The sequence below is a fragment of the Nelumbo lutea genome, chromosome 4 (genome assembly GCF_056320005.1).
Source record: "Nelumbo lutea isolate HS-2025 chromosome 4, American lotus-T2T, whole genome shotgun sequence".
In the NCBI taxonomy this organism is placed as follows: domain Eukaryota; kingdom Viridiplantae; phylum Streptophyta; class Magnoliopsida; order Proteales; family Nelumbonaceae; genus Nelumbo; species Nelumbo lutea.
The window spans coordinates 31,580,312-31,605,073 of record NC_142687.1 but is presented as its reverse complement, the minus strand read 5'-3'; the positions used below and the strand labels follow the sequence as shown (position 1 = coordinate 31,605,073).

The 24,762-nt window shown below is 37.9% G+C and overlaps 1 protein-coding gene across 2 annotated transcripts in view; it reads right to left on the bottom strand.

Annotated features, from left to right (window-relative positions):
• Positions 1-2,970: 2,970 nt before the first annotated feature.
• The window catches only part of LOC148854996 (sulfhydryl oxidase 2-like), a 39,302-nt gene continuing 17,510 nt past the window's right edge, over positions 2,971-24,762 (bottom strand). The window contains exons 5-12 of one of the 2 annotated variants that reach the window (XM_088985271.1): positions 14,352-14,421; positions 14,171-14,239; positions 14,016-14,089; positions 13,779-13,935; positions 10,609-10,649; positions 4,130-4,276; positions 3,594-4,040; positions 2,971-3,419 (exon numbers count right to left, since the gene is read on the bottom strand). In XM_088985271.1, the coding sequence (XP_088841397.1) occupies positions 3,404-3,419; positions 3,594-4,040; positions 4,130-4,276; positions 10,609-10,649; positions 13,779-13,935; positions 14,016-14,089; positions 14,171-14,239; positions 14,352-14,421 (1,021 nt within the window). In that variant the 3' untranslated portion in view covers positions 2,971-3,403. Of the gene's footprint in view, positions 3,420-3,541; positions 4,041-4,129; positions 4,277-10,608; positions 10,650-13,778; positions 13,936-14,015; positions 14,090-14,170; positions 14,240-14,351; positions 14,422-24,762 lie in introns of those variants that run through there. The other variant, XM_088985270.1, reaches the window with a different exon arrangement.

Below are 24,762 nucleotides of genomic sequence, written 5' to 3'. Positions count from 1 at the left end.
GCAACATGTAAGACCAAGATAATGAAATCTGAACCTTCGACTCAGTTTGTTTTGCCACAGTTTTGCATGAAATATTTAGGATTATCGTGGTCGGCTTTTGAAAAGATGTCCACTAAAATTTGCTCTTTCATGGTAATTTTGGTGCATCCCAAAATATCTTTGTTCATCTGTATCAAATTGCTCCGGTACTGAAGTCTGAACAAATCCATGATAAATGACATTTAACCACCTTCAATTTTATATTCCCAGGTTTTTATAAGGAATATGTAACAATCAAATACCAGATGACGCGATACAATGATTAGAAAAGCATCATCGTTCATCTTCTATGAGATCTCACCTGACCTGGGCTGTCAACCGAAACCTAGATAGGATAGGGATCGAGTGTTCAGCTCTAAACCAAATTCTTATGGTCTTACAGTCTTTTTTGTACCTTCTTCTAGGTGCAGGTGGGGGGACCTAACACTGTTGATTTCAATCTTATTGTCTTCATTGGATGGTTACTCATCCTTGATGAGCTCCTTGCTTTATATATTTTTTAGACACAGTGGCCCAAAACAATCAAGACCGGTAAGAAGCCATCCAGGTTGTGATTTAATTAATTGTGATTTAAAAGGTTACGTCAGTCTTGGAAGATTGAAAATAAGACCGACATGTTGGATTTTAATCTCATAAAAGATTAAATTTAATGGGTTTGATTGGTCAATTACATGAGAAATTGCACCTATACACTTGATTGAAAAAAACAGTTTTCCTCTTACAAAACCCAGTTTTGAACTTATCCCACATTAAAAAATTATAAGTTTTGTTTTCAGTATTTCAATAGGAGCCGATTTACACTCCTTAGAATTAGTAGAGGAGAGTATAGGGATTCGATACCGCGCAACGCGCGTGCGCGCGTGTGTGCGATGCAATGTGGCTCGCGATGGGTGGCTTTGGTTTTGGTGCGTTGATGACTGTTGATCACCGTTGATGAGATCAACGGTCATGATTCGATCGAGTGTGATCAAAAGGCACAGTTCAAAGTTAACAGTCACCAACTGTTAACTACTTTTTAAAGTCACAATATTTGAAATTGTGACTGTTCAAAGTGTCTTCTCTAAACCAGCACCTACCTTTTCTTCATACCTCTTCACAAATTATTTAAGGAGCATGAATAAGACACTAAAACACAATTTCGAAATCCACTCTCTCTCTCTCTCTCAGTCTGGTCTGCTACAGTTTCACAGAAGATTTCTTTGGAATCTCTTCAACTTTGTTGGTTGTAGATTCTCGCCCAAGGCTCTGTTGTATCCTGGGAATGAATTTGCCTGTAACCCAACAGCAAACCCAATGAAACTAAGTGGGGGCAACTAACGTTCTAAAGACAGTGTCTTCAGACACGCTTCAGAGCTTCTCCTCCAAAGTTACAGTGACCCCATCTTCCCCAACACGACATATGACATGAGACCAAGACAACATCATTATTGATTATTCTTTGAATGTTTGTAATCTTGGTCTCTGGTTTTGGATATCCGCCCAAAATTTGTCATATTTGTGTTGCCATCTGCAAACAGTTAAAGCGAAGCATATCATTTGTTAAGTAGTTCTTTGTTTATGTTGGTGCACCGTGCACTAGATTTTGATGTTTACTCGGCTAGCTCCCCAAAAACTCACCGATTATCACAGAGAATCAAAAGTTAAAAGAAGGGTTTTGGCGTCATTGATTGTGTCGCCAACAGATTCTCTCTCTCTCACACGCACATTAAACTACTAAAACAACAAAGTCCAGCAATGAAAGTTGGTAACTGCTCTCGATTTGTAAGGTGACGAGCATCAGAAGCCCATTGAAGTTGCCGAGTTGTAGCAAAGGTTTGGGATCGAATCCCACCTTCACCAGGGGTTTGGGGATTGGCTACCCCGTTGTATAGCCACGTGAACAACACTCCCCTTATCGATATTTTAAACCCTATTTGGAAGGAGACTAAATCAAAATTTACATAAAACCCCACTCCGATTTAGATTTATCGGCATTTGAATGGAGTGGAGTTTTATGTCATAAATTGATATAAAACCTCATCAAAAGTACATTGATAATCAATGTACATACTACATTGATAAAATCGATGTAAAACTGTCTTTTGAATTCACGCTTTTGAAGTTAACAATCACTTTTTTACGGTTCAGTGTAAAACATCATTGATATACTTTTACACTGATGAGGTTCTACATTGATTCCAAACGCAGCCTAATGTATTGTGATCAACAAATACGAACTCGCCTGGTAGATATATAATGCACCATGATTATGCACATGTTTGAGATAAATTACAATACGAACTCGCCTGGTTGAATCTAAAGTTGAATAGCTATAAACAAGGCATAAACATATAACAAATGCACACTTTCATAATTTATATGAAGAGATAAATTACAATAGACAATACTAGGAACCCAGAACAATGTTTGAGTTTTTAATATACTACATTTCATTATAAGAAACATTAATTATTGTTAAATTAATGAATTTGGTAGATCATTGATACATTTTATAATTCTTCCTTACCATGGAAATAAATTAATTTTTCTAATTTTTGAAAATTTCCTAAAAAAATTAAGAAAACTTCATTTTTGACATAAATTATTGTTAGACCATTGTGCCTACTAGATCATCGATGGATTCATCTTCTTTCCTGCAATAAAAATCATTTAAAATATCTAAAAACAAGAATGGACCATTAGAATTTGGATGTCCTCCTCACAGCCCTTGCTGCCACAACTTGTATGTTTTTATTCATGGGAAAATGTTCCCAATGCACGACTGGAAATTCTGCGAGGTGGGTGTGAGGACCAATTCTAAGAGGAAATCAGATTCAATTAGATATATGTTGATAGTCCAAGCTTTCAGGACAGCCTATAAAAACTGTCAAAAAAGTTTAAAGGAATATTAAAAGCAAATTGTTGATCAATGCCAGTGTATCAGCCATATCATATCAATAATTTGAACCTTGATCATAAACTTTAATTCCCATGTTAATGTAACAAGAAGCAAAAATTCATTGTGTGAGGTCTAATAGCTAACAGTAGCAATCTCTCTTACAAGTTACAAGGTTTGCAAAGTTAGATGAAGGCAAGAAATGTATATAAGATAACTAAATGAAAGAGAAAGTTACCACAATCTTAGTTGACTGGCAATTTTGGAATTATGATTATGAAATGCTAACGAGAAAAATCATGGTTACGAAGTGCATATGTACATGCCATTAACTAGTAAAAGAAAAAGGAATAATAAGTCTGTAGGTGGAGCTAGAGCAGGCAGTATGTGGCTTCAGTTAAACCTTATGTGTATTAAGATGAGAACCCAGAGGAACCACGCTATGCACCTTAATGGCAATGCCTGGATTGATCCGGAATAATCCCAGCTTCACTTCCTCCTTGGCCTGAAATGCGGGATGAAGAAAAAGAAAACTATCAAACTTTCAATGAAACTTAACATACCTGAAACCCACTAATTTCAATTTTCTTTTCACTTAAATGGTTTTGAAAAAGATCACTTATATGATTATACTCATACTAATCATATATTCTTTAATAAGTGTGGTTGGTGTAAGTACTTCCGGTTCTTCTGGTGGGAACGCCAGAACCAAGCAAGCGCTCCAAATGCACAACTGGCAACAGCAATTGCCAAAGCAGCTCCAACAGGCACGGCAACTGCATTCGTCGAGGCCACCATATCATCAACTAAAGAATTCTTGCTCCCGTTAAGACCAAGGAGAACCTTGTCTTTGTACGAAGATACAAGCATATTTCCATAATAGCCAACCAAGAACTTGAACACTTCATCTAAGTTCCATTCAGTCTGACTTGTGCCATCATCTTTCTTTCTTATGGGGTGATAGCAAGATGGGCAGAGCTGCTTTGGTGGCCAAATCATCTTTGGGAATTTTGGGTCACCTGTTCCCATAGATGCCTCTTCCTTTTTTAGCCTCTTGTTTACTTTGTTGTGTGCCTCCCATAACCACAGGACAAAATCACTTGTCTTATTGAAGGGACGAGAAACACTGCAAGGGAGTAAAATCCAAATGAGAACCTTCAAGGGATCATGGAGAATGTGAAGGCTACAACTTACAGAGAGTTCAGGCAACCTCACGTTGAACACATGTTGTAGAAATGCTTGCGGCACTCCTCGCAAATGAAAAAGTTGTGAATGAAATCACATATTGCTGTAAATGCCAAGTGGCTTTCTCCATCTTCCAGCCTTACAGAGAGCGAATGTAATAGAATCCATAACCCACAGCTGCACAAAAAAAGGAACACTTGAGCCAAAGATAAACTACAGCATATAATGAAAAAATGTTTATTGTCTCTCAAAGATCATACAATTTCTTTCTTCCAAATAGACCAATCATACAAAATGAAGTGCCACAGGCACAATAATAGGACCTCCACATGTAAAAGCATAAGCCTCAAGGATGAGGCTTAAGCCTCAACACCTCATCTTTTGTAAATAAACATAAATTAAAATGACAAGTGTCAAAATTTTCATAGAATTATATTCTCATGTACAAAAAATATAGAAATAATTTATCTATCACATAAGCAAATAAGATATAAAAATGCATCAGTTAATATCTTTATTTAATTACATGTTAAAAACAGGAAAAAAAAAACTTTTATTCATCCATTTATATAGGGGTGCAACTCAGGCAGGTTGGGTCAGGTTTAAGGTCAACCCAGGCCCAACCATAAAGGTGCAATGCCCGGGCTTGGCCTAGCCCAACCAGAGGTTAAGACCAACCCAGGCCCAACACAACTTGGGTTGGACTCGGGCTCGGACTGGGCCAGGCTGGATTAGTCAGGCTAGGACGGGTTGGTCAGGTTTGAAATAATTTATGTATATATTTTTGCATAATCATTTTTTATTGGGCTTTATGGTCCAATTAAAGAGTAGAATTGATTGGGTCGGGTTTAGGATGGATTGGGCCAGGCTCACGCTACCCAAGGCCTCAACCCAAGCCCAATCCAAGTTTAGGTTGGGCCTGAGTTTTCAGGCCCAAGCCCAGCCCACAACCCAAAACCTTAGGCCCAACCCGTGCAAAAACTCAGGTTGGACCCACCCACATTGCACCCCAACATTTAAATCAAAAGGTCACAGAAGTCACAGATTTCAATTCCAACAAAATGTTACAAAGAAAATGTAGGATAAGGTAGGCTTTTGGGTGAAAGGTGGGTTTTTGGTGATCAATGAGAATAGGGATGGATAAACAAGTAGACAGCTTGCCGTCCATCAAAGAATGAACAAGAGATTAGAAAGAAGAAAACTATGGCTGTCAACGTAAACAGTAAAGTGGTAGAGAACACTTGGAAGAAGAAAAAGGTAAGAAAGAAAAAAATGAGAAAAGTTCATGGCAACAACCAGTATTTACAAGACTAAACTTTATTTCATCAAAAACAATAGTGGCTATTTATTAACTCACCAATTAAGAACTCATGCTTTTTTACAGATTCCAATTGAAAACTGACCCAAAACAACATCCAAGCATTTCAAAAACTAGGGCAAACCATAGATATCCCATAAGCATTAATTTAAACAAGGATTCTACAGCCCTAAATCTACCCCTCTACTTGTACCACCTGGATTTCCACTGCTAGATACTATTGCAGTGATAAAGCCCTTAATCCAATAATAGCTTTCCAGAAGTCCTCAAGAGAAACTGAGAAAGCAAGGAAACAAAGACTCAAAGCCTTCCAATTCCTTGAAGACTCGATTCCGATTGCTTTCCAGAAATCCAATAGACTATTTGCAGTAGAGTAACCAGCTTGTCCCTTCCCCTCCTGAGGTGCCTCGAGTATTACCATGTCTTCCTACAAAGCCTCCCCACTCCTTAGAAGATACCCCACCCTTCCCTACCAGAGCATGACAGCATGATGTTGTCTGTGTTCCTCATTGATTCTACAAGGGCTAAGCAATTAGGTATTTATTCAAGAAAGGGATAGCATGAACTAAGAACTCAAGGAGTTGCCCAACATAAGGAAAAATTAATCACAGCAACATAATTCAACTAGGATAGTTCTCACCACATTGCCAGTTGCATAATTGATGTCCAAATTCAACACAGTCAAGTTTTCTCAAGCCAGATAATAATCTTTATCAAAAGAAAAAAAGCCAGAGAATAATGTTGGAGATCCTAAAAGGCCCCTCAATATGCTGCTGGAAGGTCAAAATAGGGTTTAGAATTATTATTTATCCCTTAATTTTATCTTGTCATTTGTGGGCAGTAAGGGGATTTTGGTCATAGCATAAGTGCAAATATTGGGAAGGATGAATGAAAAAACTAGAAAGGATAAGATCTGAAATGAATGTATCTATAGGAACTTGGGACCAATAGGTGATAAAAAGTGGGAAAGTAGACAGACGGTTTGATCTACACACCAGTGACTCGTGGTTTAAAATGTTGACATATTTCCTAATATTCCCATGACATGTTTTCCATTTTCATAGGTGCCAACACAAAATATTACTGGAATCAACATATTCCCCGATGTAAAGTACAGACTATTTAGAGTATATGAGATGGTATTGTAACATGATGAGTTGGCAACGATATTATAGATAAGTGGAATAGAAGTATTATCACTTGCCTAATGGACATGATGACCACTTTGAGAAATCTAAAAATTCTTTTTGGACATGATGCCATATATTAACTTTTTTTTGTATAATAGATTATTTGGTTGATCTATTAGAAGCATTTGCACTTCCTGTGAGTTTAAGTTTTGTTCCAACTTACTCTATTGCAGTTTAACACTTAAAAAGTCTACAGGACAACACAGACAAGGAACATGGCAACAGATAGACCACAAGGGGAACCAAACAACCAGAAGGCAAATGGTGGTGTCAGAGTCAGACTCTCAGTTGCTTGGATACAGGATACCACGATCAGATGGCAAGATGACACCGAGTGGACGCAAATTCATTTATCAAATTTTTTAATAAAATCAGCTTGCTTACAACATTGCGAACCTTGAGTTATAATGTTGACTGGACTCCTAATAATGGGTTCATGGTCATGACACATGAAAATATTGCAAATGCATGCGCATTATGATTCAAGGCTGTTGAGAACATAAAAATCTAGGGCTGATAAAAAAAAAAGAACATACAAATCTAGTCAATCTAAGAACCTTGATCCTACCATATCACTGCAAGGAGCTAAAAGGCCAACCTGAAGTGAAGAGTTTCACTTCATTGGTGCCTGTAGAGCCTAAAGGTGGAAGGGATGGAACTTTTCATTGGAGGAAGAAGGTTTGATTGCAGATCATAACAAACAAAATATAGAGAATATAAAACTGATAACTGCTTTTAATTTATCAATAGTAGAATATAGAGAAGAGCCAGGCCTTACCAGAAAAGTAGGCTTTGCCAAAAAGTACAAAAGGGACAATAACAAAAATGACAAACAATCGCCTCAAAACCAAAAAACACAAAAATAGAAATTAGTAGCAGTGCAACCAACAATATATGCATACTCTTAGTATGGGAGCTCAGAACCCCAGGTCAGCTCCCTCCTAAGCACTCCATTCTTATTAATAAACCTCCAAGAGAGTTAGCCAACCTAGGAAGCCAGTTGAACAAGGTGTTCAATCAGTAAATTTACTGAATGGCAGCAACTGCAATGGTCGAGCTTATCTATTGGAAAATTTATAATTTTTGACAACAGCAAAAAGTTGGTTTCAGGAAAGCTGGAGAAAAGAAACTAGTGCATTACTAGCCTAAGATGAAAAGAGAAAAATATCTGCTTGACTGTTTGCATCAAATTATAAACCACAGGATTCTATCCACTCTTTTGAAAAAAGAAAAATACTTCTTTGTGAATAATATACATAGCATTTCTCCTGCTCCCTAAAATTTCAAATTTAACCAGAGTAGCGTATCCAAGGTCTTGAGAGTGTCCTTACCAAGAATCCTTTTACAGATTATTAGTGAATATATTATTGAATGTATTCATAATATATATATAGATATAGATTATTGAATGTAATTTGGAGCAATGTTTTCATGAGCGACGCATTTTGTTGAAATAGAACAGGACAACAATAAGGCAAGAGTGGAAGGAAAAGTATTGAAGAAGGCACCAATCACCACAAAGGGATATCGACATTTTGCTTTTTTTTTTCTCTGGGAGAAAGGTAATCAAGGGGATCAGGATGGCAGGTCTTCCAAAAAACTTTTCTGAAGTTTTCAAAATAAGAAAATGGAAATTGCAGCTAGTGGACAGTTTGTCCCATTTTCCACAATGTGGTGGTCCCATAAAACACAGAAAACATAAAAGCAAAAATATCAAGGTTTCTACCCCCCCCCCCACAAGATAGTACGAGGGGGATGTTTATCACATGTACAGAAGGGAAAGTGGTGCAAATACAATTCAGAAGACCACTCCAAAATCAAATAAATATAACAGAAAGACAAAAATGGAAATTTGAACAGGTTTCAATGATAACCAGTTTCAGTTCCATTAAGCCGCCTCTATCTTATCATCCAACAGTTTGGATTGGACTGGATCTTTGATACATGATGGTTCTGTGAGTCTACCTGTGTCTAAAATTTCAGATCAATCAGAGAAACTAAGGCTGTTTTTGGAATTTGGATTGATGGAAAATAAGAGAGAAAAAGAAAGGGAAAGTTCTTAACAAAACATAGCCTAAAGGATTGTTATCTGGCAATTGAAATGAAGTTGATTTCAGCAAACTGCCTGTAATATGTATCCAGCTCAAAGTCAAATTTTGACCTTTGACCAAGGGGCCCCCCTCTGGATTGTGTCTCCCAAGATATTGAAGTCTGTTGGTGTTCTTTTCTTTGATTTAACTTGAGTTTAGTTGGGTGAAAAAAAAAGGTCCAATAAATTTTTGTCTTGGAACTATACAGATTTTTGGAGTCATTTTTGGTATTTACACATGCATATTTTGTATTTAGAAGGTTACTTTTTTTCAAAGAGTAAAAAGGAAATTTCATTAATCATAAGAAAAAATTACAGTCCAAGAGGTGACAAGATGGCACCTCACCATACATAACAGATTTGGAACTACAAACTGAAAACTGAGATGTATTTAGAAGGTTACTCAATTTCAGGTCTTAAATAAAGTGATGTTAACATGAATAGTGATGGAAACTTGTTCTATCTTCGTGTGTGAATTTTGTCCCAGAAGGCCTATTATCTACTGTTCTACTTAGTTTACTCTCTTCTTATTTCTTGATCAATTGTTGCTGCCATTACTACATTTTTTTTTTTGTTTTATGCCTTGACCTTATGTTAGAATGCTACCATAGAAAAGGCCATTACCCAATGGCAAATGCTGGATTCAGCTATGCAGGGTCTTGGGAGAGGTGGACTGGGTATGGACCTAACCTCTGATACCTTTTACATGAAGTAGAAAACTCATCTATTGCTGAATTTAAGTTCTAGAGGATCCATTTGTCTACATGTTCACTTTTTTGTATCTAGTTTACTTTTTTTTGTGAATCCCCATACTCTGTATAGTCACTACTGTATTGGGAGTTTCTCTCAAAAACAGAAAAAGAAAAAAAAAAAGATTTATCTAATCCGAAATTAAATATTAAAAAGGATTTATTAATGTCATTATGATAGCATTCCAGTCTCCATGGACCACTCCTGCTCTCTGACTCCAACTGGACCAAGTACCTCAGCAGCCAATTAAGTGGCGTGTCACTGCTTGAAATTCCAAGCACCAGGAACACTATCTGTGAATTCATTAACTGTCAAACATAAGGATCAGAATGAAACATTAAAGGAAAACCATAAGCAGCTGACTTCTTTAAGAATATATAAGATAGCTCCTAAAGGTTAGATTCCTCTATGAAGGAGGAAGTGGGGCTTCAATGACAGCTACGTTTAGTGCAATGAGATTCATTTGAAGGAAACCTTGTGTGTGTGTGTGTGTGTTGATAAGTAACAGAAATTTCATGAAAGAGATTTTAATGTACTTACATTATGAATTTATGCAGAACTAAGCCTCTCCCAGATTTCAGTTATAACTTTGCCCAAAATATTTGATTCCTCATAACCCTTTGCTTGGCTAGTGTGTTGGCCATAGAATTGGCTGATCTATGAACAGGAAACCCTGTTTATTTGCTAATTGATAATCTGAGAGGAATTTCAATTATCATGAAAACTTCAAAGAATTTGCAAGGATACGTGCTCATTGACGACAGAATCAGCTTCAATTCTTAAAGTATTTAAGTATTTAAGATTATTAGAGTTGTGGAACATTAGTTCTAGTTTTCTTAACATTTGTTCATGTGGATGCATATCTATGGAGAATGTCCCATCCTCTATTCTTGTACACTTCAGTTTTCATACATTTCAATGAAATTTCCGGCTATCAAAAAGAAAATGCCACTAGTTAAAACCAACTGAACTGTGCATCTTGTACTTTCCCTATGGAAAATGCACCAAAAGATATGAATGAATATATGATGTCTAGAACAAATGGATTGACATCTGAATAACTTAAGTAAAAGTTCAAATCAAATGGCATAAGAAGGTTCACAGTGACAGCTCCAAAATATTATTATATGATAAAATGAAAAAAAAAATGGAACATTATTACCTAAAGCCCCTTGTATCATTCTTGCTGCCACGACAAAAGATCTGGTATATAAGACCAATTTGGCTGGAAAGAGTCAGATATTTCTCACTAACCAAAATCAGGCATGAGCTTATAATGAGTAATAAATGTGAAAGAAAACAAGGAAAAATAAGCAACCTCTAAGAAATTGAATTCAAGGCAGATCTGTAACATCTACTAAATCAACTCATTCAGAACTCATCTAAGTGACAAGGTAAGAACAAGCAATGAACTGATCATGCATCATATCCCACAACTATTTAATCAATGTGATGCGGTGGAACTGAAGAAGGAAGACCTAGACCTAGAGCCAAACAAATTGACCAAGGAAAGGAAGTATGGAACTTAATCATTTTTGTCAGTTATTATGAGCAATAGGAGAGGGAAGAAGGCCCTGGATCTTTTACACCTAAAATACAAGTCACCTCTCCCAAATGGAAGTGTACAGCTATGTTGTGACTCCCCCATATCTGTTGGATACCAAAGAGGTTGATGGTACCCATTGGAATTTTAAGATTTTTTTGTTCTCTTTTAGAATTGGTAATGAAAACTTATTGGAAATGAAGAATATACAATTAAGTATAAAGAAAAGAGAGGAGGCAAGGAAAAAATAAAAATGAACCCCAACTAGCAACTACCAAAAGGAGGTTTAAATGCCCCATATATGCACGATAAGCCCAAACTATGCAACTGCCTTAATCCAAGAACAATGACATTAAACAAAAGGAAGATCTGACAGAACCAACATGTCTCTAAACAAACCACCCACCAACTGGGAACCAACCTTAATCAAAAAACTCATAAACCATCCAACCCATGCTTCAACCCTACCATCGAATCTCATACTATTGAATGCAGGATTTCCCCCATTCCAACATGTCTCATCCTCTTGTTGGCCCATGCTTGCCTCTTCCTCTCCCTCTCCACCAATCACCCTTGAGAAAGATATTACACATTTAAAGCTGTTTAAAGGTCAAATGAATTTGGTCGTTAAACACTGAAGAATAGGGTTAACTTGAAGAGTGAAATTTAATGGTATTATCATGATGAAAGACAGGATATGCCCCTAAATACAGTGGAATGACAACAGTATGTGTAGTCGACCCCATCTAGATGTCAGTTGAGTATTAACATGCACATGTTTAGCTCAATATCAAAAGAATTTTTGTTGGAAATTCAGATCAGATGGGTTACAGCATTTCCTGTTTATAATATCCATTTTATCTTTTCTTTAATTAAAACAAAAACGGAACTCGTTTTATTAGCAATAAATCCATCAATGGTAAACCTTCTAACTTGATTTGAAATTCCTGTGTAATGAGCGAGCTTCCTACTATTCGTGATTAATTGTACCAATCTGCAAGCATCCTTTACTTACACAAACAGCTGTTAAATCCTCTACTTTTTTTTGATAAATGAATAATGATTTTATTAATAAGAGAAGGATGTGTACATTCACCCTAAGAGAAGGCACAAGATGTTACCTCCCCTTAGAGATGAGAGCAGAACCACAATTTTAACAGGATACAATCATAAGGTCCAAAATAATTCAACCCTTGATACTCCTTGTTTAGCCAAAGAATCATCCATAGCATAATTGGTTCTTTCAGAGATCATGCTGCTTCCATTCTCTTGAGTTCTTTGAGGTCCATTGGAGAAGGGAAACTTCTCAGATCAGAGCTTCTAGTTGTCCTGCAAGACTTAAAATTGGAATACTTCTAAGGTTGGAGTAGTAACTAAGGGGCTGCAAGGTATTGATTGAGTCAATGGTTTCAGCTAGAGATGTCCTTGCTCTCTCTGATTTTCCTTAAAAGAGGAAAAATTATAGTTTCTCTCTTTAAAATCCCATTCAAGTAAATGCTAGATCTGCAAATGATTTGGCAGAACTTCTGGCCAAATTTGGGGTTGGGGATCTCAATCTTGTTTCAGGGGCTCTGTCCTAGGGGATGAGCAGCTATCCTAATTATACTTGATTGCATTTTTGTTTTCGTTCAGTATCAAGCTGTTTTGTACTGCAGACTGTGTCTCTGGGGATGAGCAGCTATCCTAATTATACTGATTGCATTTTTGTTTTCGTTCAGTATCAAGCTGTTTTGTACTGCAGACTGTGTCTCTGGGGATGAGCAGCTATCCTAATTATACTGATTGCATTTTTGTTTTCGTTCAGTATCAAGCTGTTTTGTACTGCAGACTGTGTCTCTGCTGTTTGGTTCCCCTAGCAGCAGGATTTGTCCACTTATCTTCGTTCAATAAAATCAAATCATTTCTGTTTTTCTTCTTTTCTTCCTTTTTTTTTTTTTTTTTTTTGCTACTGATAAGAAAAGAAGATTGTGGGCATTGCCAGCATTAAACCATCCCCAAATGTAATTGATCCTCCCATGACAGAGGTTTTTACTACTTGCAACATACACCCTTCTAACTTCATGATGACATATGTTCACCACCAGCATTATATGACACATCACTTGCCAACTATTCCAATCCCTACCATACATCTAGGGCATGTTCCCTGCAAATGCTACCTCAGAACTATATGAATACTCAATCAGAAGAATCAGAACCACCAAAGATCACTCTTCAAGATCCACTTAAAAGATTTCAACAATGTCAAAACAGCTGGCTACTCTAAATTCCTAATGGGATCAATTCCAATTTAACAGAACCAGGAATTGAAAATCCCACCTACTCCATTCTCCACAGTGGTTGGCAATGCACATGAAACTCAGACCTGTTCTTTAATAGAAAGGTATCTTAGTTAAAATGGAAACAATAGAAATAATATTCATGTAGAGTAGAAACTGTTACAAAATATCAGCACTCTAAATCTCATTCACAATAGCAGACCAGCACATTCATGTTAATATATCCACAGAGAGAGAGAGAGAGAGAGAGAGAGAGAGAGAAATTTTGACATTGTAAAAAACTCTATTATGGGGGGGAAATGATTTTAGTGATCCCACTAAGTAAACTAGACAACTTAACATGTAACTAGTTAGCACTTAATGCTGACCATCCAAAAGTTAGAACCCTAAGGTGTTAACAGATTTTCTTAGACCTGCATTAATTAAAATAACAATTATCAACTAAAAGTACAGTGATTAGTTTAGAACACAATATAAAAAGCATAAATTCCAACACTTATTTCTACTCACCCAATATCCACGAGGAACTTCTTTTCCACAAATATGGAAACTCTTAAGTGCATTATTTTCATGAGAAAGGGCACTCTTTTCTGAATAGGGAGACCACAGATCCGAAGGCCATAAGTCATCAAAATTCATAAGAATTTCTGCACTTCCCTTTCGGCACCTGATACACAAAATACTGGGTATAAGACCAAAGAAAAACTGAGTATATCAAAGAATCATAAATACAAATCTGATTTTAACCTCCTAGAAGGATGATGAGCCGCCAAGAGTTGAAGGAGCCTTATAAGTGGGGCCCGAGTCTCTGACTTAATCATCTGCAGAACAAGAAGAGGTTGATGCGTTCATAAATCTCAAGCTAGAGAACAATCTAATCTAACTGGACAATTGTGGCATACCTTGTGTTCAAAGATGATATCAAAGGAACTCCAAGTTGCCTCCTCAACATCATACAAAGCTCGTAAAATCTTTCACAGGACATGGATTGTAGAAGTTAAATAATATGCTTGAATTTAAATAATACACCACTAAACTAGCATGGGAGAGAAATCATTGGAAAAAATAATTAATCTGGAATACCTGTCCAGGGTCTGATGCATTTAGTGGAAGATGCTCATTTTCATATTTCTCATCATCCAAACCATATGAACTGTAATGAATAGTAACAAAATTGTACTTATCATAATACCTAACTTGAAGCCAACAGTTATCACATCCACATAAAGGAATATATAATACCAGAAATTCATTTCAAACAAATAATATCACCAGACCACAAACAACAACTAAAAAGCAACATAAGCTTTTCTGAGAGTACAAATACAAGAAGGCTTCATCTTATTAACACTTTCTTTGTTGACACAAGCATCTGGCAGAATTGAACATACTATAATGAGGAACTCCAAATCATCTTACCCTCTTTTGATCAGTAACAAACATGAGTTTTTTTATTTATATGAAAAAGGAATGATATACAGAAATTGAAAACAGGAATGTGCCTGGCACTCCTTTTGGATAGGTTAACCCGGGCCAGCTAACCTGATTTTTTTTTATTTTACAATTAAACATATTGTTACAATTATCTCCCTTGGGAGACTGCCCCCCAATACAATGGATTTCTGTCCATCCCCCGTATTGCCAATGCATCAGCCATATTGTTCACTGATCTTTGAACCCAGTTAAACATGGCACTCAACCCCATAGCCAACAATTTGACCTCCCTCATTATGTATCTATATTTCCAAGAACCTATAATATTATTATGTTTTTTATCAATGACAAAGGATTTCATTAATCAATAAAAAGAGTAAAAGGTGTATAAAGGGAGGAGATAACCTCTCGGACCTCTCTTATCTCCTCCAAACAAGAAAAAACAGAAAGATTACAATTGAGCCCAAACCACTTTAACTTCCATGTCTTTTACCAGCCTTTGGAATTTCTTCTTTTCATTGCTGTACATCCACAAATCATTTGCATCTCCTTTCAGTCATTCTACCACCAGCTTGGACTCTCTTTCGATAATCAGCTTCCTCAACTTTAAGTCCTTAGCTCTCTGAACACCTTCTATAGCCGCCAGAATCTCAGCTCTAAGAGAATTACCCTCTTCAATTAGACCTGAGAACATAGCAATTATAATCACATTCTCATCCCTAAAAATACCGCCAATACCCAAAGGCCCTAGGTTGCCAATACTACTCCCACCAAAATTCGTTTTTTTTATCAGCAAAAGAGAACTTTATTTGAATTTAGGGTTGGATTAAAGTTTTACAGCTTTGTGTATGGGATTAATGCTCCCACACTAGTATATGTTTCTGTCCCACTTTACATTGCAGTCCAAAACAATTGTTGCCTCAAAGCCCCTTGGTTAGCAAGATAATCAGCTAGCCCATTTGCACTCCTAACCCATTTGAATTCAGCCTCTAACTTCTTTGCAACGTTTTCCACTTCCCTTATCACTTGTACGGAGTACTTCTATTGTTTTTAGCCCAAGAGATGATCACCTTGGAATCCCCTTCAACCTCAATATGCCTTAGTCCGAGCTGCTTAGCTATCTTCAGCCCTTGTAGCAATGCCATTAACTCAGTTTTTAGAGAGTTGCCAATGCCAATCGGTCCAGAGAACAAAGCTAATATTCTCCTTTCAGAATTTCTGATTACTACTCCGATACCTGACAGTCCCGGATTTCCAAGAGAGCTTCCATCAAAATTCAGTTTAATCCTGTTGCCATCTAGAGGTTTCCGTTTCATCCTCACTTTCTCTTTCACTCTTGAGGATTGTGCTACTTCTGTCCAAGATCTTATCATGTCTGTGATTGAGAAGTCTTGAAAGATATGCAAAGATTTTACCCAATGAGCTACTTTAACTTTAATGGTGTCAATCACCTTCTCCATTGTTCAACTCTTCTCCAAGAATATCCTGTTACTCCTTTCTTCCCAAATCACCCAACAAATAGTTGCCTTCATGGCTTTCCACATAACCTTCCCACTTTTCTTTGGTTGACTCAAGAAGTCTCGGTTGAAAAGTCCTGCCACATCTTGAGGGGAAACCCACCTGCAACCAGCATTTTAAAAGGCATGGGAGGTGTACGCCTGGAGGTGCACCTCCAAGCGAGGCACTCCCAAAATGCCCTAAGGCGTATGCCAGAGACACTAACACGTCTTTATTCTTCTTAATATAAAAGATTTTTATTAAAAATAAAGAAAAAAAATGAGATCCCCCTTCCTCTTCATCCTCCTCCTAACCCCCTCCTCTTAAGGAGGCTTATGCCTCCTTGTGTTTGGGAGGCTTATGCCTCTTGAGTTCTGAACTACGCCTCATGCCTCTAGATAGTAGAATGCCTCGCATCACGCCTTCGTGTTTTAAAACATTGCCTGCAACCAAAGAGAGTACAAAAAAAATTCCCAAATGTGATGCGCAAAGGAACAAGATAATAATAGATGTAGCAAGGACTCACCACTTTCCTTACAAAGGAAGCACATGTGAGGAGAAAGGCAAGCAAAAGGCCTTCTTCTCTGCAACATATCACAGGTATTTACCTTGCCAAGAAAAATTTCCCAACGGAAAGCTTGAATTTTTGGAGGGATAGGCTTACTCCAAATTTCTTTCACAGGGAAATCCCCAACAGGGATGCTAGGTGAAGCGAAAACATTAAAAAAGGAAGAACACGAGAAGAGGCCATCTGAAGAGCCTTTCCAAATTTTGGAATCTTCCAAGGATGGGTCCAAGTGAACTTGTCCTATTAGATCCAGCAACTGAACTAAAGAGTCACATTCATTTTCCCTAAGGACCCTTCTGAAACCCAGATTCCAATTGACCCCATTTGGACTAGGAGTTCCCAAATTACATACAATTTCCCCTTTAAAATTTGACAAAGTATAGAGATCAGGAAAAAGATCTTTAAGTGGGCTTTCTCCCACTCAAAGGTCTTCACAGAAATGAACTCCATTGCCCTAACCCACATCAAGTCGAATGGAATTAAGGAAGGTAGGGTAGATTTCATAAATTGCTTTCCAAGGAGAAGTTGAAGAAACGTGAGGGGCAACTTTTGCATCCCAACCATTTCCATATAAACTATGAATACTCTCAATGACTTTGTGCCACAACCTGTCGCTCTCAAAAGGGAATCTCCACAGCCACTTTCCTAACAGAGATGAGTTCCTGAGTGAAAGGTTTCCTATTCCCAAACCCCCTTGATCCTTGGGTTTTCTAACTTGATCCCAATTAATCAGGTGAACCTTCCTCTCCTCTCCTGGGTCCCAAAGGAAATCTCTCATGTCTTTCGCCAAAGTGGCTCTAATATATGTTATCCTCCCACTTAGAGAGATATAATTCCTCTTCCACAGAATTAGCTTCCTAGCAAATCTTTCAATGACTGGCTTCTAGAACCCTTCTGATCTAGGGTTTCCTCCTAAAGGTAAACCCAAGTAGCTAATTAGCCAACTTCTAATCTCACACTCCAAAATCTCTATGAATCTATGGAGTTCCCCTTCCTCCAAATTAACCCCTACAATGCCAGTTTTGCACCAATTTATCCTTAGACCTGTCACCCCCACAAAGTTATCCAATAGTAACTTTAGGTTTACCACTCCTTCCTCATTACCTCCCTCACAAAAAAATATTATGTCATCTGCAAATTGGAGATGGGTAACAACCACTTGATTCCTATCAATCCTCCACCCTCTAATCAGTCCTTGGAAATCAACTTTCACCACCATTCTGCTCAACACTTCAGCCACTAAAATGAAGAGAAAAGGGGATAAGGGGTCTCCTTGCCTAATTCCTCTCTCAGCCGGAAAGAAATCCTTCGCTACACCATTAATAAGAATTGAATAATGAACAGAACTTAAACATCCTCTAATCCAAGACCTCCATTTGGTTCCAAAACCCAACCTTTCTAATGTTTGAAGGAGAACTTCCCAATTAACCATGTCATAGGCTTTCTCTAGGTCCACTTTACACACCAACCCTTTTCCTCTACCCTTTCTTTTTTCTACAACACACTCACTGAATACTAAAATTTGATCCGCAATTTGCCTTCCTTCCACAAAGGCACCTTGGAAAGGTGATTTGATCGAGGGTAGCACTTTCTTGATCATTTGTTAGAGAACCTTTGGAATAATTTTGTATACACTCCCAACAAGGATAATTGACCTATAATCTTTAGGAGTTTTGGCCTCCCTCCTCTTCGGGATTAAAGTGATAAAAGTGGCATTCACCCCTCGAGATACCTCTCCTTTGAGAAAGAATTCATTAAACACTAATAGAATATCAGTTTTCAGCCAATCCCAGCATTCTTGAGAGAAGGCCATTGAAAGTCCATCCGGTCTGGAGACTTTAGATCTTTCCATGGAGAAGATTGCATCCTTGATTTCTTCCAAAGTAAAATTCCTTTCAAAAAAAGAGAATGCTCTTCTAAAAAACTATCCCCTTCCATTTCCAGTAGCTCTAATGTCGCCCCACTTGAATTTGTGAAAATTTCCTTGAAGTGGTTTGCAAAGAACCTTGTGATCGGCTATCTCTTATTTCCTGACCCCCCTCCTCAACACTAAGGATTAAATTTTTCTTTCTCCTTCCATTTGCAATTGCGTGGAAAAACTTAGTGTTGCCATCTCCTTCAACAATCCATTGACACCTTGGTTTTTGTCTCCAACAGATTTCCTCCTTCCTTAACATCTCTTCCAATTCTTGCTTGGTTTTCCATTGATCCTCTCTCTTTCCTTCTGATAAATTTCTGATAGCCTCTTTCTTGTCTAGCTCCTCAATCTTCCTCACTATGTTATCTTTTATTTCCTCTACCCTCCCAAAATGCTCTTTATTCCATTCTTTTATTTTCCCTTTTAGCCTCTTTAATTTCCTAGCAAAGCTTAACATTTTCAAACTTCCCAAGGGTCTGAATTCCTGCCACCAATCCTTCAATCTGGTCTTAAATGTACAATCCTCAAACCACATTTTCAAATCTGAATGGAGTAAGGCCGCCCCTTGGAATTTCCTTTTCAATGGAAATGGGGCAATGATCTGAAGTAACCCTAGGTAGCCCTTTCACAACTATTGAGCCCCACGATTCTTCCCAATCAGGAGTAATGAGAAATCTATCCAGTTTGGAACAGGTTGGGGGATTAAAAAATTTGACCAGGTATAGTCCACCCGTAGAATCGAAGGTTCACTCAATTCAAGGGAATCAATTAAGCTATTAAACTTCCTCATGTTGGTAGTGATTCCTTGGTTCAGATTGTTTGTTTCCCACAAAAATCTGGTGACATTGAAATCACCTCCCGCACACCATGGCCCCTCCCAAATTCCCCTAATAGCACATAACTCCTCCCAAAAAGCCTCCTCGTCTCTATAGGAGTTAGGGCCATATATGTTGGTTACCACCCATTCTCTCCCATTCGATGATCTTCTAATTTTTAAGGAGACTGAATATTTGCCAATCAATTCCTCCACACATTCCATTTCCTCATTCCTCCAAATGGTCAAAACCCCTCCTGAGGCTCCCCATGATGGGGCATATGACCAGCTTAGGCCCCTGGCCCCCCAAATACTTCTTATCCATCTTCTATTCAGCTCTGATAGTTTGGTTTCTTGAATCAAAACCAGATCTGGTCTTTCTTTTCTGACAGTATTCCTGATTGTCCTCTTTTTGGCACTTCCTAGACCTCTTACACTCCAGTTGATTATCTTCATTTCAACCTGCTTGTGACCCCTTATCAATACTCCTGAGGCTCCCCATGATGGGGCATACAACTAGCTTAGGCCCCTGGCTCCCCAAATACTTCTTATCCAGCTTCTATTCAGCTCTGATAGTTTGGTTTCTTGAATCAAAATCAGATCTGGTCTTTCTTTTCTGACAGTATTCCTAATTTTCCTCCTCTTTTTGGCACTTCCTAGACCTCTTACACTCCAGTTGATTATCTTCATTCCAACCTGCTTGTGACCCCTTCTCAAGCCCAAATCCCAACCAAATCCAGAGCCAAAATTGGAGGGAACCAGGAAAGTAGAAATAGGCTCATTTTTGTAACGAGACAAGACAAACAAAGAGGGAAATTTATTCTTCAAAGGAAAGTTCCCCACCCATATTTGTTCCCAAAATTTAATACAGTTCCCAAAGTGCAAATCATACCTGATCCAAGGCAAGAATAAAGGATGGCTTGGATGGCTTTCCACGGGGATGCTCTTGTAGTCCTTGCTCTAATTCCAGTGTCCCAGCCGTTTGTCGTTGTCCCAGCCGTTTGTCGTTGTCCCATGAATACTCACCACTACCTTAGCCCGCAATTTTCTTTCTCATCAGGAAATCTCCAAAGCCACTTACCTATAATATTATTATGTTACTCTTAATTGGCCCACAACCACCATTGAATCCCCTTCCACTGAAACATCCGTGTGCTTTAGACTTTTTCCTTTTATTTCCTTTTTAGATAAAGGCATATATTAAATATCATTTGCCTGAAAATTCTTTGTCAAGCTTCTGATGAGGCATTAGGAACTGACAGTATACTCCCTTTTAGACAGCTACGAACTGTAGGCGACTCATTAGTCGACAAGCTAATATGGGAATTCCCTTGCCCCATCAAAGATTTTCATTTGTGGTGGCGATTTCAACTTTGGGCAAAAGCCTTAGAAGAGTGATTGACGAGATACCTCATGCATCATGTGCAAAGACAAGTGAAGAGAAGACAGAAAATCAACTATTCATATATTGCAGATTTAGCACACCACTTCGAACCCATTTCATTGGAACATCATGGATAGGTGCTTCCAAGGGACTATAAAGGAGGCACCGAGGCATTGCAACAATAATGTACAAAAGAAAAAAGATTATTGATGAGACACCTCATGCACCATGTGCAAACACAAATGAAGAGAAGACAAAATCAACTATTCATATATTGCAGATTTAGCACACATCTTTGAGTCCATTTCATTGGAATATCATGGATAATTGGTACTTCCAATTCCAAGGGATTATAAAGGAGACACTGAGGCATTGCATGCCTGCACCGTGCATAAAAGATACAACCTCTAGTATCTCTAAATCCTACACATCACTTAACAAGCTATAATTATCATGACAAAAGATGCTGCTATACCAATTGTAGCAAAAGTATTTTGAAATTAAGATCTCCAAAGCAGTATTGCATTGGAAACAGACAAGAGAGTCAAAATCCAACACATGTCCAAGAGTCTGACTCGGCAAGATAAGAAAGCATGGATTTTCTGACACATCTATGGTAAAGAATATGCTAGTAAAATAGTTGATTCAAAAAGATCATAAGGAAGGTGGAGGTCACCCAAAAGAAAAGAGAAAAATTTCCAACCCCTCCCTGTCAATAGACATTCAAACCGGAAACAATAAAGCTCTCCTCCCAAAACAAACACCCACATATAACCAAACTAACCATGAAATAGAAAGCCTCAGGAAATTTCAACAAGCCACCCAACCCCAATGTTAGAGAATACCAAAATTCAAATGACTAAAACAAACCAAATAACAGGTGAACCACCAACCACCCATAGTTGTCAAGGCAACGCCTAGGCGACAAGGCGCCCTTGGAGGCTCGCCTCGCCCAGTTGACAAGCAGTTTTTCATACTGTGTAATAAAATACTTTTATATTGTTATTATTTTGAGATCATAATTATAAAATAGACATTATTAAAGAAAAATATTCAATTTTTGTGTTTATAAACTAATTTCTTTTTATTATTTTCTTATTTGTTAGGGTTTAATCAACACAAACATTGCTAACTGCTGTATTGAACCCTCAATGACTGCAAAATCTGAACTAACAAGTAAGGGAAGAACTTAAAATTGTCTAATCAACATATTTCTTCTTCCACCTTTTCTTTTCTTCTTTTCCTATAACAAAAATAGGGGTTCAGCCCTTATATTTTAATTTTCTTTCCTTTCTTATTTCTCTTCTCATAAATATGTTGATTCTCTAGACTTAAACATGAAGTTCATAATTTTCTTATGAAAATTATGGATAGTTATTAAAGAAACTTGGTTATGAAACCTAGGGAACTACCCTAGGATATGTGATTTTTACTTAAAAAAAATTCATTGCCTAGGCAACAAGGCACCGCCCTGTCACCTAGCCTTGCCTTGGTGCCTTGAAAACTATGCAACCAGGGATTGGGGGTGAAATTGCAAACTGCACACAGACCAAGTCAGTGATGAGTGTGGCTTGGACCCCCCCACCTAGTGGATTCTTGAAATTAAACTTTGATGGGTGTAGTAGGGGAAATCCAGGACCATTAGGGATTGGGGGTATTTTTAGGGATGAAAATGGGGTCATCTCTGCCATGTTCTCAGGCCCAATTGGAGTGGGTGACTCCCTTAGAGCTGAGACTTTGCAGTTATGGAAGGAGTCCGGAAAGCTAAGGAATTGAACATCAAGAAACTCATAATTGAAGGGGATTCAGAGGTGGTGATAGAGTGGCTGACTAAAGATCAAAATGGTTTATGGAAGTACATTAATGAGAGGAGGAAGTTCAAGTGGCTATTGCGGGAGATGGAAGTTAAGACATATTGGATTAAAAGATCGGCTAATTCCCTAGCTGACGGTTTAGCTAAACAAGGGGCAGAAAGGGATTCACTGTTTTGGGCTAAGCTGCAACGTTAGTGTCCTTTTTTTCCTTTTTTCCTTTCTTGAAGCTCTTTGTGGCTCTTGGAAGATAAGTGAGTTTGTCTTCCACTTGTAAATTTTCTACTGATGATTTAATGAAAGTGTTATTGATCAAAAAAAAAAAAAAGAAAACTATGCAACCACCCAAAAAAGGTCAACGAGGGGCTTTCTACTTCTTTACAATCCTTGAAGGCTTCAAAAGCTTCTTGTTTGGCCCAAACCCAATCCCAAATAAACCTCCTTTCAATCTAGCAAAGACACTTGAAACCAATACGTCTCAGTATTTCCTCTTCCTTCTAAATCTGTTGACTGTTAGAGAGGTCTCCCTAAGTTTCCCTGCAACCTTAACTTCCTAATTGATTCTTTCCAACTTTAATACTGAGTTTTTCTTAAACAGTTGACTTGCCTTTGAAGCCTCAATCTTTTTCTTAACAACTTCATTCAAACCAAATGATCTCTGAGTATGAAGACTTTCTTTCTGACGTTGAGACATTTTCTTTAGGGCCTAACTCACTATCTTTAACTGGCATGGGACATTTCTCTTCCTATTCTTTGAACATCTTCCTAGCGCAATCCTCACCCCCTAGGACAATTACACCCAAAGCTTTGCAAACTTCAGCTTCTACATGCACAACCTTTTCCAAATCAACCTATTATTCAAGTTCATGGGTTTCATCCAAAGCAATCTCTTCGTCACTTGTTTCACCATCATTTTCTTCCTCCTCCCCCTTTCCTCCTTCCTCTTCTAATTCTGCAATCTCACTCCTCTCTAAAACTGGAAAAGTTGAGTAATTTCTTTTTCTGTTTTCTTTTAAAAGTTTTTGAACAAGACTCTATTATGTTCTTTTCTTCTCCCCCTAACTTCCCACTTTCAATTCCTTCAAACTTACCCCCTTGCTTTTCCCCTTGAAACATGTCTGTATTTTCCTTGTTTCCAAAGTTACGTTTTCCATTTATCATCACAGAAGCTCCACCATCTTTCTGCAAACACAGTTTTCCAAATTCACTAAAGTGACTGAACCCTCCTTTGATGTTAGCAGCCTGACTCACTCCAGATGAAGTCCTGCCAATACCACCTCCAATTTCTCCTGTAACTTCAACTACTGTCACTTTAACTTCAGAATCTGCACCAAAGGAATTAATGTTTACATCCTTTTGAGTATCCACCTCTAGCAATAACGATTGACAGGCCCAAACTTCAGACTCCGAATTCTCCTCCTTTTCCTCTTCTTTGTCTTCTGAACTCATAAAATCCTTTTCTAACATCATATACTTGCAAAAATATGTTGCCTTTGTTACTAAGTAATGTTCGGTAAGAAAAATGGCAATCGTCTGGTACATCAACTGTTTATTTACATCAAATAAACTAGGAGATAAAAGGGAAATGTTGCATAGAAGTGTCCTCAAGAATCTGTAGTATCAGACCCCTATATGGGCACGCCATCCATTTAGGAGAATCCATGCATCACTGATCCAAGCTCCAACAGAATCCATGACCAAACATATATCAGTCTTTCCATCTTCCCAATCACTGGATGGTCTCGACTTCATTGGCCATATCAAAACAAACCTGGCCCAGAAGGACTGTAAATTTCTGGACAGGACATAGACTTGAAGTCTCTAGTCTGAGTAACCCAACCAGGCCTGGAATCCAAGCGTCGGGAAGTTCAGTTTCCATCAACAGAAAAATGGAGAAGAGAAGTGGATATTGAAGCTAAGAAGTTCAGTTTGGAAGAAGGTAGAAACAAGGGTAGGTGATCATTAAAGATAAGAGAAGAAAAAAGAACCACCATTACCAAATAGGGGGTTCTCTCTTGAAGCTTCAGTGAGCAAGCGAACCAGAGCGGAGTAGAACCCCCTATTTGGC